Raw genomic sequence first — 14,349 nt, 5'->3', positions numbered from 1 at the left:
AGCATTTTTTTTTTCATTTGCTCAGTGTACGAGAGAGAGAAGAACAACATAAAGTAGTCTGGGGGTGTTGATCCCTGCAGGCCACGTCAAGCTAATGTGCCATGTTGCATTCGAGTTGTGCTGGCGAAACCGAATGAAGATTCACACTGGTGTCACTGGCTTTGACAGATGACCCTTGCGGTTACTTCCACGATTCCTGACTTTGCCTTGATTCTGAATCGTTTATTTTGTGCGCATTACAGCTCTAGGGTACATGGTATGGCTGCGTTTGTGTGTCTATAAATTACAAATGTGTAATATTAAGAGATTTGGTTAAGAAAAAGGTGGTGTTTCTGTAAAAAGGAGAGAACACATCCGTCGAAAAGCAGCCCTGAAACATGTATGCTCAATCGTCGTGGGGAAATATTTTGAGAATGAATCACTTCCAGGTCTGGGAACACCTCAGCCCTTAAGGGGTGGGGGATGGTGTGGGGGGGAGGGGTGCACTGACCCTCGCTGGAGGATATTTTAGTCTCCACTGCCAGATGTTTCCAGTCTGTAAGTGTTTTCCCGTCCGGTTTTGAATGCGTCGAGACTGACGACCCGAGAGAGAGCGTGCGACAGAATGGCAGTGCTATGAGGCAGAGTTGAAAGAAGAGTGGTCGGAGGAGGAGGAGTCAGTGGGTATTCAGGGGGAAGTGACTTAGCTAGTGTTGATGGCGGCGGTGGCGGTGGTGGTTGGGTCGGCGCTCCACACATTTGGCAGTTGGCGCTGACGACCGGCTACGCTAATGACCTGACACTGGCTTTCACCCAGCAGGCCACAGCCAGCTGCGGCGGACATCGACACGCATATGTGTCAGACTAACATGTGTTTGCGGCAGTTTGGGGAATAGATGTTGGACGGGAGTGTACTGTGGGGTCGCAGTGCAGCTGCGATGGGTTGGAGTAAGATAAAGTGTGAGCTGCCGTAAAAAGAAATGAGTTATGCGTCGTTACCGAATTTCTCACACTCTGCTGGCCTGTCAAGGAATTATTTCCCGAATATTTGCCGTTGTCGGAAACTCCTCGTAATCTCAAGACTGTTTGGGGCAATTGCCAATGTGTTTCGTTAACTTTGCTTGATAGCGTGGGATCATTATGGAAGGTTTTTGTTAAACACTGATGCATTTTTGTATCTAAACTGTGGCAACAGGCGGCTAGCATTGAATAGTTACGGGTGAACGCCATTGTAAAAAAAAGCTTGAGGAACATCTGAAACAACATTTGTGTCTTGTGAACCCTGACCCTAACTGAATCCCGGACTCACAAATGAACATACCGTGAAAAGTTCCCCTTCTGAGTCTTAGCCCCCTGACATTCAATCGTGTCCTTTTGACTTCCTATGTGCAACCGTAACGCCCGAGTAAGCCCCATTCCCAATAGGCTGATGTGAGGTGTGACCTGTGGGTTACTGACAGCACTATAGAACTGAGGCTGAACCCAACACGGCCCACTGCTTCTTGGAGGGGGCTTGTTATAAGGCAGGTTTCACAATAAAAGCAAGCAAAAGTAAGTAAAATGATCGTAGGGAGCAAGTTGCCTTTAGAGTTGGGGGAATTATCTATGCGTAGAAGAAGCCGTCACAGGCTTTAGCGTTTAATAATTTGTACAGTTATAGATACATAAATGATGATGAGTGCCAGAATGCAATACTGTGTCTTTGAAAGAAGCTTTAATTTCCAGGCTGAAGAAGCTCCAATAATGGTGCTTGTGCATCCTTTGATGTTTTTTTGGAGAGATTCTTCTTCTTCTTCTGCATTGCAATACAGATGTGTTCACCCAGGTGCCGTTATTCTCAGGCTGTGAATATGGTATTGTCACGGAGAAGCAGCAATCATCCTCACTGCGCTCATTCAGCAATCAATGAGACTCGCTGTGTATCATCGAGCACACAAAGTGAGCCCAGCAATCCCCTTTCTTAGACCACATAAACACACAGCACCATTACTTTCCAACAACATCTGGAGGGAGACAGCTCGGCTAGTGTTAAGCCAGCCATGTTTTTAACAAATCTCTGTGAAAGGGTTACAATTTATCGCTAGCAAAAAACGGGTGTGCGTAAGATCCCTCAAACTCCCCTGACAGAAAGCGCAACGGAAAATTACATGACAGCCGCAGACAGTGGGAGAGAGGCGTGTGGTGCACTTTGCATGACAGAGGTGTCATGTGTGAACACTCCTTTCTGCCTCTGTCTCTCCGTTGGTTAATGTGTCATTGGACGCCGAGTGGTCTCTTGTCTTGTCATGTGACAACAAAGCAGTGCAATCAATACCACTCAAGCGGGTGCCAGCTTTTTCTTTGACCAACGGGAAAGTTATTCAGTGCCTTTGACTGCAGGCGGGCCATTACAGATAAACACAAGTATTTTGTGGAACATGTCTGTGTATGGGGAGAGGGTTCTGTGGGTGTCACTTAATGACACCCACAAGAGATGTCAAGCTATGATAACAGTGGGAAATGACAGTATGGAGTACTATTTAATAATGGCCTTGCCCATGATTTTTAATTGGGGTCCAAATCAATTTAACTTGAAAAGCATAGTTTACATTTTCTATTTGTCTTGATGGTGAGGCCCTTTGAGGCAATTTCATGGTGAGCTGCCCTGATCAGAGGTTTATCTCGGTTCTGTAGTTGACCATAGCATGAGAAACCTATGAACCAGCTAGGCATCTGAAGGATACACATTGGTAGTAGCTACTCAGACATGCATGCAGAGAAACTACCGTGTACACATAAACGAATGGTGTTTAAGTTTTCCCACTTACTTTGAAAGCCTGATCTACCCCCAATGGACCTCTGACATGCGGTGAAGGCAAATGCGCTTCTTCGGGGGATTGAAGTCTTGTTAGTGCAGCTCTCTATCTGATAGGGATATTTAATTCCTCTGGTTTCTCTATCTACAAGAGTGACATTAATTCCCGCATTCTGCTTCCCTCCCTAAAAAGGCGCTTGGGCAACTAGTTCTAATTAACTCCAGCATGTGGTAATACTAATTCCCTGGTAATCCCCGCCTCCCCTCGTCCTCTTTATTGTCCGTCTCTGGCATGTCCATATCTAGTGAACTCCTTATCTTGCTCCCTTCATGCTCACTGCCGTCCCTTTCTTCTGGCTGTCTTTCTCTTTTATGACTTCCTAGCTATTTCTGACTTCAGAGGAGCTGGACGTGTGTGTGTCTTCTGTGAGTGTGTGTGTGTGTGTGTGTGTGTCTGTCTGTGTGTGTGTCTGTGTGTGTGTTTGTGTGAGGTCTGGTCTCTGGTGCATTTCTCGAGTGACTTGACGCTTTTGTTGTCGCTGACGCTGGCAACTTATTTTCGATACACTTACCGAGGGGGGATCAAATGTGCCCTCCTGGTGGGATGATGCGGAACATGTTAGCAGTGCTGTTAACAAGGCAACGGCTCCATCTCTCTCTCCTGCCTTGCTTGCTGTGTGTGTGTATGTGTGTGTCTGTCTGTTGAAGGAGATGCAGTTTGCTGTGGGCCACGATACTTGTAATCCGTGTGCTCTGTGGTTTCAAACACCATATGATCGAAAGTGCCATTCTTGAAAAAGCCAGTGGGGATACCAGCCTGCAGTGGACACTGGTGGGATTCAGACGTAGAATATCTTATCTCTTTGTAACCCCTGCCAGCCATTTTCATAAATCTGTCCTGATATAAATAAATAAATGAATAATTCATATAATACTAGAAAGCAACTGAGAAGCATTGTGTCAACTTGGATCCATCTATGGTTTATATATTCCCGCCTCAACAGGGTGGAAGATTGCTTCCTACAGGATAAGGTCTGAACGTTCAAGAGGACCAGGGACTAAGGCTAAAGCTAGGGCTAGAGGGCAGGCTGAAGCACCACCACACCGGCCAGTTGGATGAAGAGGACCTCTGCTCGTCTGTGGGAGGTAAGAGCGCAACCTGTTCTTCCACAGTGTCTCCTCCAGACTCAAATCCCCCTGAGCCTCTCCCCCTCCCTACAGACACTACAGACTCGCTCTCCAACCCCCCGACTGTCTCCCCCTCGCTAGACACTCCAGACTCCCCCCTCCTCCCCCCTAGGTTCTTCCCCCCTCCATGGACACTCAAAACCTCAGCTCTCCTTGTCCCCAGCTCCGTAGACACTCCAGACATATTCTCCACCTCCCTGGAGTCACTCCCCTCCTCCCCGCCCTCCTAGACACTCATGACACATCTTCTCTCCCCCAGGCACTCGGGACTCACTGTCGTACTCCCCCTCAATCCCAAAACACTCAAGAACCCACCTTCTCCCGTCTCCAGATTCACTATCCCTCCAAACTCCAGACCCACTCTCCTACTCTCCCCCCTACCTACTGCAATCTGCAATCTATCACCCACCATTGTCCTGTACTCACTGCTCAATACGATTGATCAATAAGTAGCATCTTGAAGTCAAACGTAGCATCAGAGGCGAGCGATCCTCACCTGCAGTGCACCACCATGGGCCCTGCGTCTGGGGGGTTGCAGGCTTTTACCCGCCTGAGGAAGGCCAGGAAGGGGGTAGGGTGCTCCGGCACGCCGTGGTCGGGCCAGGCAGTGAACTGGAACTGCCTCACCTCCCGCTTCTCGCTGGAGCCGTTCTGCGAGAGCACAAGAGGACAGGCCCACCCGTCAGCGATACTGAGAAGAACCCACAAACAGTTTCTGAATCACTTTCTTTTACCGTATTAAAAATAACAAGTGACGTGTATGTAGCCGAAATAGACTGATGGCGCTGTGATTAGTGATTGTGGGGGGGGGGGGGGAGTCAGTTTACACTTGTCTGATGAACTAGCGGGAAATGGGGAGTCTACTCGTTTTTTTAGCAAGGGGGGAGTAGTCTGCAATGGGAGGGGGGGAGTAGTCTGCAGTGGGAGGGGGGGAGCGGTCTGCAGTGGGAGGGGGGGAGGGGTCTGCAGTGGGAGGGGGGGAGGGGTCTGCAGTGGGAGGGGGGGAGCGGTCTGCAGTGGGAGGGGGGGAGCGGACTGCAGTGGGAGGGGGGGAGCGGTCTGCAGTGGGAGGGGGGGAGGGGGGGAGCGGTCTGCAGTGGGAGGGGGGGAGCGGACTGCAGTGGGAGGGGGGGAGCGGTCTGCAGTGGGAGGGGGGGAGGGGGGGAGCGGTCTGCAGTGGGAGGGGGGGAGCGGTCTGCAGTGGGAGGGGGGAGCGGTCTGCAGTGGGGGGGGGGGAGCGGTCTGCAGTGGGAGGGGGGGAGCGGTCTGCAGTGGGGGGGGGGGAGTAGTCTGCAGTGGGAGGGGGGGAGCGGTCTGCAGTGGGAGGGGGGGAGCGGTCTGCAGTGGGAGGGGGGGAGTAGTCTGCAGTGGGAGGGGGGGAGTAGTCTGCAGTGGGAGGGGGGGAGTAGTCTTACGCAGGTAAGCTAGCTAACATAATTTGTCTGATGATAACCAATAATAGGGGGGGGCGGGGGGTAGGGGCGAATTTAAATAATGGCAGCCCCAAAGGTCAACTTACTTTATAAAGTGCAAACGTTCGGACGCAGTAGGTGGCGAGCTCCACCGTGTCCAGCAGGGTCACCTGTATCAGCCCGTAGGTCTCTGTTCCTCTGGTCGGCCAGTACTGGTCGCATTTCACCTACAGGGGGAGAAGGGAAACAACGTTATCCAAGGAAGAAGAAATCCTGGCCGAGGGATTAGGAGAATTGCAGTCCGACAGTTTCTGCAAATTAGCTGTTTATTATTGCTGCATTTTTTTTCGTCACAAGTAACTTAATCCACTGCTGTTGATTAGGTGCGATTTCACAATCAAGGGAATGGTCTGCGATCTGTGGTGGGAGCAGACAGTGCCATTTATTGCTCTGACAATCTCCATAATTACAACGGCAATCACAATTTCCCAATCATATTACTGCTCAGGGTTATTATGGTTCTACGCCTTGGTTGCCCAGTGAACGGCCAATAAAACATTGTTCCATTACTGCATTATTGTTAAGCTGCCAGAGAGGGAAACTCTATGAATACTGAGGAGGGTATAGCCTCACAGCCCATGCAGATGCTTCGCTTCTTCCGAGTCGTTTGTAATGTACTGTACATTTGATTGGCTGTGACTGCATCACCCGGACTCCAGCTCCTCTTTCAAGGAGGGCTGTTTAACTGATTCCAAACGTACAGCGGGCCAATCGATGACGGCATGGATCGCAATGTTTATTTGAACACATTAGTCTCCCCGCAAGTGGACAGCAGCGCACTACAGTCACGAGATCCTCAGGATTAAGTCCGGCTCGTCAATGGTATCGCTGCCTGTGCCGCAGCTCCCGACGTCGTCGGAAGCCCTGGAAGCAGTTCAGGTTTTAGCATTAGCTTGGGTTCAGACGTCAGAAGCTAACGCTATGCTAATCCCACATCGGCGGCGGCTCTCGGCGCTAACGGGAGTGATCAATAGTGACGACGCCGGGGGCTGTTAGGAGCAACAACAGCAAACTGCTCTCCGCTAAATGTCAAACAACATCAACACTGTCTGGGCCGGGGGAAAACATAAATAAAAGGGGAATATGAGAGAGCCATCTCAACCAAAAAAAACATGAAAACCTTTTATGCTACACGCTGTTTTCATATTTCTATACAGTGAAAGCCCAGAGCCCGACAAAAAGAATAGAGGCCGGTCATCAATTATGTACTTTTAAAAGATTACCATATTGTGAAATGCTCAAAGGAATTTTGTTCATCGGGTTATTTAAAAAAAAAAAAAAGGTTGTCATGGGGACTGGGGCGAAACTACTGTGTGGATGAAATTAGTGTGTCTATTCAAAAAGCTGCCAGTTCAAAGCACAGTTTGAAGGTAAGGAGCTTACGGGTCCATTGTACGGTTACCCAGACTCTAAGATAAGGAGGGATACATGCTTTGTGTCTACATCGCCGTGGATGGTTGTTCGGTTGATCGTATTCATGTATTTAACGGTTTGGTCGGTAGCAAATCCAGACAAGCCCCACTGAAGCGATCATCTGTCAGGTGTGCATAATTCCGCGCACAAGGAGATGATGGGTGTCGATACAAACGCATCCTGTTATTATGACATTTGGGATGAACTCAATGTGTAGGTCACATTCAGTGCTAAATATTCTCAATCCTTCCTGAAGACGTCTATTGAATGCAGCTAATGCTCGGATACCGTTTTATTCCCTGCTATTTGAACGGTAGTATTCACGTCCCGCTCGTACCCGGGACCGTTCCTCTAGCTTGGTCATCATGACGATGTTGGCGCTCCTCTGCTCCCAAATCATTCGCCAGAAGTCTCCGAACGTCTCGGGCAGGGCGCCTTGCGTTGCGATGTAGGCGTTCTGCTTCCTGTAGCCGTCTATGTAGTTCGAGTTGATGTAGTCACTGCCTGGAATGCCTGCAGGAGATGGGCATAGTAGAAATGAGCAGATACACACGGGTCGATTGCTGCGAACACATGATGTGGTGCAAATGAAGTGAAGGACAAATGTTCAAGGGATGATTGTTTGGATGTCTGTGTTGATTTATGATTCATGGTAGGTACTGTATGTATTTCAACCCTATGATCATCTATTGATTCTGCGCGTTTTTATTAATTACGATATATATACAATCAGTCACATTTTAAAAAATATATTTCACCTCTGTAAATCAAGGTTCTTAGGTCTGTGTTGCGATCGATAGGGAAAGGCGTATCATCTGAGAGTCTATCAATTTGAAACTCCCTTCCAAAAGGGTCAGTTGCCTCCATCTTTCCTTCTTCCTCCCTTTGCTTATGAGAAATGAAAGGTGCGGTCTGTCTTTTCAATCCGATGGGGGAGAGCGAGATGACAGCCAGTCGATGCTCCGGGAGAGGCGGTCGGGGAAGGCTGTTGTGGGGCGCGGGGGGGGGCTCGCGCACACACATGGTTTACCGAGATAAGTCTCATATGCATGGAGGCCACGTTGCAGAGATCCCCTTTACACCACCAACCCCCCGCCCTCCCTGCCACCACCCACTCACAAAAAAGAAATCCAGAATGGAATATTAACATCCCGAAAAAACCCATCCATGTTTCCCTTCCGTTAATATATTTATTTTAAACCACCCCTCTTTTTTTTTGTGCTGCCAAGGAATTTTCAAGACGGACAAGGCATAAATATAAATAAGACTGGGCGGCTTTTTTTATTTACCCTCCCCAGATTGAAGAGGAATGGTAAAGAACGGAGTCAATATTGTGAATGAAGGAGAATGAATCTGGTTGTTTTGTTGCATGCTGTATTTTCTAAATAGCTTTTGCCTGCACGCTGTCACTCAGGATTTGGATGAAACGCCAATGCCTCCCTTGCTGTCAACAAACTTATGAAGGAAAATGCATGTAGCAATACTACTAAGGAGCCAATTATCCGCGCAGGGAGCTGGGTAAACACACACAAATGACAATGTCCCTGTCAGTCCTTTTCCCTTTTCCTAAGTTGAATTTTAATCGTTTTCTTTTGGTGACCAGTGAGGTGTCCTAGCTGAATTATTTTCGCCTGATTCCCTCTGAGAACACATCTCCAGCAAGAATGCAAATATTAATTAGGAATGTTGATGGTGTACGTTTTCCATGGCCGAGGGGAGAACCAGCCAGAAGCACACAGTTAATTCACTACCCAAGTGAATCACGTCATTTATGAAATTATTCACTGCTTTAAGAGCCACCATCAAGGCATCACACTCTTACCATCACACCCCAACACTAACAGTCCTGTTATTCTGATGCCCAATTCTTCAAGTCACCCCCTCTCCTCCCACCCACCACCGGTTTTATTTTTTCCCCACCCCTGAAGAACTCCCATCAAAGTAAACAAACCAGGCACAACCTGCCAACAGGCTTCAGAGGAGGAGGGGAGGTCCCTGCTCCCCTCCTCCTCATGGCTGGCTGAGAGCAGCACCACCACACTCCCCCCTACGTCCACAACCAGGGACTCCAGTGTGTATGGGCGTGCAGATGTGTTTATACGCCACGCTAATGGGCTTCAACACTGCTCAGCTGAGTGCTCCTTTCTGAGAGCCTGCTTGCACAGAGGGACTCTTTGGAAGCCACTTATTTAACAGGCTTCTTTTTGCTTTTTTTTTTTACACATTAGCCTCCATTTGCTTGCCACAGTTTGTTTACTTATTGTTATTATTATTATTATTTCGTTCACTTTCCCTGCATAGGAGCCCCTTAGCTGAGGCTGTTAATTAGTGGCTGGCTGTGGGCATTCACACGACACAACACGCTAACAAAAGAGCTAGCTCGTGGTGAAGAGTTCCACTGTACAAGTGGGGACACTTTCGAAATGAAAGTTATGAAATATTTATCTCACCCCTAAATATTAATGTTGGAATGGTTGAAGGTAATTTTGCTGAAGCTAAAATCAATGCTAATAAAATAAACATATGTTTTTCTTTTCCTTTTTGATTCGGCCATCTGGCTGCAATCAATGGCTGCCGTCACCATGGGGATAATGATCATAAAAGCCCGGGACCAATAAAGACATTGAGGCTGTAACTAACGATTATTTCCTTCTTTGTCATTACGTCCATCATTATTTTTTGATTGTCTCATCAATCATGCAATTATTCTAAACCGTACAATTTTTGTAACCCGTCTAGAAATAAATAATGAGAAAATCGACTTAATATGAAAACGTTTAAGATCATGTTCATTTTCAGGAACAATTCTTATTGTGGGTATTGCTAAAAATATCCCTGATTATTTGATACATGTAAAAATATGTAAATCGTTCTGGCACGTTTGTGCCACTGCTTGTGCGTGTGTTGTGCTAAGCATGTGCGAGACGTGAGTAAACGTGTGTGGCTCATTACAAAAAAAATCAATGCACAGCTCCTTGTGGCGCCGACGGTGGACGTACCGTCGATAGCTGTCAGCAACACCCTGGAGTGGTCATACGCTATCACGTTAGCATATCTGTTCTTCGGCTTGTTCACTTCCAGGTTGGAGTGTTCCCACGTGAACTGTTGGCCAGGGTCGATGGACTTAAGGAAACAAACAAACAGAGAATTAAGGCATGAATCACACAGAAATACAGCACAGACAGATCGTTGTGGCTCTTGGCAAGGATCACAGTTTACCGGGCGCAGCGGGTTGTATTTCGAGATAAACCGACAAACAAATAATGTTAACACAGAGTTTGTATTTTTCAAGATGGCCGGTTTTCTATTGGATTTGGCTTGACAATGTGACAATGTGCTATTGTCATTGCGATGTATTCTTTCACTAACACTGCGTCTACTTTATACGATCAGATGGATAACTTAAGGGGTGCCTCAGTCGGTGACATGTACAACTTTAGACAGTTTTCATGAGTAACATAAATTAAATAAGTACAGTTTTACCACCGGATACTGCTGCTGCCACTTTACACACGCACAGTGCTATCAGTAACTATGCGTCTGTTAAAACATATATAAATTGACACTAATGGCACTTTTGCTCGTCCAGTGAGGTTAAGAGTCTCATCATTATTTAATCATGTTAATGCGCGGTGGAAGATGGATCTCAAGTGCTACGCTCAAACTCAATCTCAGGAAGTAGAGAGGGCAGAGGTTCCCAAATACTCATGCAATATTACTTAGGGCAGGGCCATCTTATGTGAATACTGCAATATATTGAGACCGTTTTCGGCCTTTAGTTCAGAATAATAACTCATTCAACTGACAGGAATAAAGGACAGGAATATTTTTTCAGAGTCGATTCTTGGTTCTGTGTTTCTTTGTGTTTCTTCATTCAGGCATTCTCTATACTTTGCAGATCCCATTTTAGCATCTACAATGTTAAGCAAAGTGCAGTTTAAAATTTATATAATTTCATAATTGCTGGTGTCACCTCTTGTGTGTGTGTCTTAATTCAATGAGTTGAATAATTACTTCATGGTATATTCGTGAAGAATATATTTGACCTATGCAGGACACAGACCTAAAACATTTGCATTATACGATAAGTTGAATTGTAGATTACGCAAAATGTAGTATAGCAGTGTGTGTCATAGATAAATGTGTCATGAAAAAACCTGTAGTTGTCTAGTGGCATTGTTTACTTTGAAAGGGATCTAAATTTATATTTTGATGTATTGGACCTTGACTGGATATCCACATCGCTATAGGAGAGATCTAGCCAATTTGCGCTATTGTGATCAAGGCACAGAACAATATCAAAGCTTATGGATAGTTTTTTGCGAAGGACATGATACAGAGAAGATCCATTGCAAGCTCATTAGACGCACAGACTGATGAGGGATGAGTTATAGTTAAGCCAATACATTTGAATAGTTATATTTCGTTTTTTTTCTATTGGACAAGCATTTGCAATATTATATTTTGTACGTTTTCCAGATAACAAATTGAGTTTATAATTTTTTTATGAAGTTCAATGAAAGTATGATGACATACCATGGTAATGACTTTGTAAAGTTTTTTTTTTCAAAGCAAGGTGGCCTAATGATAAAATGGAATTAAAAAAACTGCATTGAACAAGACATAAATCAACACATTGGTTTACCTGCAGAAAAACTAATTAAATATTACATCAGTATCTGGCTTAGTCTGATCTGAACAGTGATCTGCAATATTTCTCACAATGAAGTGCCTCTTTTTACATTCCTGCCCAAAATGACTTTCCAGTTGTTGAACAGAGGTGCAAAGTAATTGGAATTCAATGCGATAAAAATGCAATTATGGAACTTGGCCAGCTAGGCAGGCTGCTATATTGTGACCTTATGGATTTCTAGTCACTGGTATGACAGTGAGATAAAAATTGGCAGAGAAAGTGGTTGGACTGCTTTTATCCCACACATTGCCCCTGAAAGGACCCAGAACTGGCACAATCATTCACAGTTCCAACGATGCGCACTGGAAATAGGTCCAATTACTGCTTGAGCAGAAAATAGCATGCATGTCAACATAATCTGCCTGCAGCCTATAGGATTTTTTGGATGCTTTGCAATTTTTCTTATGTTTTTACCCAGTGCCTGTTTCAGCAGAGTATGTTCAATCCTTTCAAATATGCATTCGATGTAATTAAAACTGGAGCGAGGAAAAAATTGGGAAATGCCCCCTCCCCCTCCATAATATGCTTTAACGTTTTTAAGTTTTAGTTTAGAGTATACCTCTGGTCTCTGCCATCAAAATGGCTTTCCAGGTAAGAGTGCTGTTTGAGCACTCTCCCTCTCTCTCTCTCTCTGAAACCTACGTTATGTCTCCTTAGTAGTACTTTGGTCAAATCTCTGTGCTGTGTAAATATCGGAATATAATAATGTGTTGTAGTTATGAAACTATAACAAATGGAAAGGACTGTTCAGTTCAGCCATCTCTTCCCATCTACTGTCTGTCACAGGCCTGATCCACTTTATGTACGATAGTGATTTCTCTTAAAACTGCACTGCAGCTTTAGTGGCCTAAGACAACACAGAATTAAGTTGTATTGATATAAATGTGTTAAAATTTCAATCTACTTGATAACATTTATTAATTATGCTATAGATAAAATGAATGTTATTTTTGTCTAGTCCTTTGCACTGTGTGTTATTCCACCTATTTAATTTCAACCTCAAAGGCCAGCTCCTTCCCGTTGTGGTTTGCTACTCTAGTTGTGTAAATGGCTTCCAGGAAAATATTATAAAATGTCGAGACTGTGGGTTGCATGTGTATGGGAAAGTGAACCACATATTTCAGTGTGTTGCTAAATTATTCTTTGGTTTGAAAAAACCCAAACCAATCCACCAAACATTGTTTCTAGAAATATATAAAACATGACGCACATAATGAATATACCTGCAGATTCAGTCTCTGAGTAAATCATTGGGAAACAAAAGCTACAAAACGATAAAGACTGCAGGAAAAAAAGGGCTAACGCGACGCGAGCTCTATCTGTTCGTTTTATCACCAGTCCCTCGACGACTCTAAACTCTGTGGACCTGAATGAAGCAAAAGACAGCGCGTCTTAAAGGGCCCGACCCCTGCCCACCTCGTACTCCTGCGAGAACTTGAGGTTGTCGTTGGCCTTCAGGCGCTCCAGGTGGTCAGCCAGCTCCATGATGGGGATGGGGGGGTGGCTGGCCATACCTGTTAAGATCACATAGACAAGAGCACGCCTGTCAGCCACGCAGCCTAGCAACAGCCCTGCATCACTAAGGAACTTGTCGGTGTGTGTGTGTGTGTGTGTGTGTGTGCGGAACGGAATAATGGGAGAGTGGAGCTGGTTAGGCTAGTTTGGTCACTCAAAGCAGTGGGCATGCTCGATAAAGAGGAGATGACAGAAGCCAAAGAGAGGTCATCGCACGGGGCCCCTCCCTACCGCTGAGGGAAGAATGTTATTCACACCGAAAGCAGCGGTGGCGGAGCAGTCAGCGTGACACAAGAAACGGCACAAGGAAGACGACGACAAAAACGAGAGAAGTGAAACCAACAGCGGATGAGAAAACAAAAAAATCAAAATCAAAGTAAACAGAGTTAGGCGAGAGATGAAGACGTTTGCTTTGAGTAATGACATAGCGCCGGGTTGTCATTTCAAACTCCGCCTCCTGTGATGTCATGGGGTTGACACCGGGTTGATTACATGGTGTTGACGGGTGGGGAAGGGGGGGGGGGGGGGGGGAGATTGGGGGGTCGGGGTAGGGGGAGAATACAAAGCTAAGCAGGAAATAAAAGGGAGAAGAAGGGAGAAATAAAATGTTTGGCAAATAACATTTACCAAAAATAAAATCATGTCAAAATGTATAAACAAGACCAACTAACTTGACAAATGGAGGTTACTGGGGTAACCGGGGGCACCCAGACCTGTGGAGGAAACGGCGGTGTAAATAAAAAAGGTTGCAGCATCGCATCACCACAACGTGATGACTTTAATACACTCATTTCCCCCTCACAAACACAGGGCAGGAAGTAGCTTGAGATGTGCCAGAACTACGTTCTCTATGTGATATTAGTAACGCACAAATCAACATGCTACAAGCTTGTGCTACGTCATTGCTTAACCGTAGAGAGGACAGAAAGAACATGTAGTCAGAAGACATGCATAGTCATCACCATCCATCGCCTTACCAACCAACAGAGAACACGTCTACATTTCTCTCTCGCGGCCGGCATCGGTGCTTGTCCGCCAGTCCGGCAGCACAAAGTTCCCGGCCGGGGCGTTTAATTTAGTTTTTGACTTTGACAAGGTGCGACTGACATTGCTGAAATTGAGTGCTCATAAATGTACGTGCTGCGTATGCTCGTTTGGTTCGGGGGGGCTGAGGTGTGTAGGGCGAGACCCCAAGGGCAGGCGTTTGGTTTATGCAGGTTCAAACAATGCTGAGGTGCAGCTTGTTAGACGGAGAGCTGAGTGTGCCTCTTCCAGCCACTCCGGGGACCGGTCGG

General features: G+C 46.1%; 1 protein-coding gene across 8 annotated transcripts in view; it reads right to left on the bottom strand.

Annotated features, from left to right (window-relative positions):
• LOC307090792 (receptor-type tyrosine-protein phosphatase delta) overlaps positions 1-14,349 on the bottom strand; it is a 361,739-nt gene that overhangs the window by 9,448 nt on the left and 337,942 nt on the right. For 5 of the 8 annotated variants that reach the window (XM_079757563.1, XM_079757560.1, XM_079757567.1 and 2 more), the window contains 6 exons: positions 13,726-13,767; positions 12,956-13,053; positions 9,846-9,969; positions 7,184-7,359; positions 5,481-5,600; positions 4,458-4,612 (listed from right to left, as the gene is read on the bottom strand). In XM_079757563.1, the coding sequence (XP_079613689.1) occupies positions 4,458-4,612; positions 5,481-5,600; positions 7,184-7,359; positions 9,846-9,969; positions 12,956-13,053; positions 13,726-13,767 (715 nt within the window). The remainder of the gene's footprint in view (positions 1-4,457; positions 4,613-5,480; positions 5,601-7,183; positions 7,360-9,845; positions 9,970-12,955; positions 13,054-13,725; positions 13,768-14,349) is intronic. The other 3 variants (XM_079757565.1, XM_079757564.1, XM_079757566.1) reach the window with 1 other exon arrangement.

Source organism: Pollachius pollachius, assembly GCF_949987615.1.
Source record: "Pollachius pollachius genome assembly, chromosome: 20".
NCBI classification, from domain to species: Eukaryota; Metazoa; Chordata; class Actinopteri; order Gadiformes; family Gadidae; genus Pollachius; species Pollachius pollachius.
The sequence above is the reverse complement of the archived record's forward strand: the minus strand, read 5'-3'. Positions and strand labels throughout refer to the sequence as shown.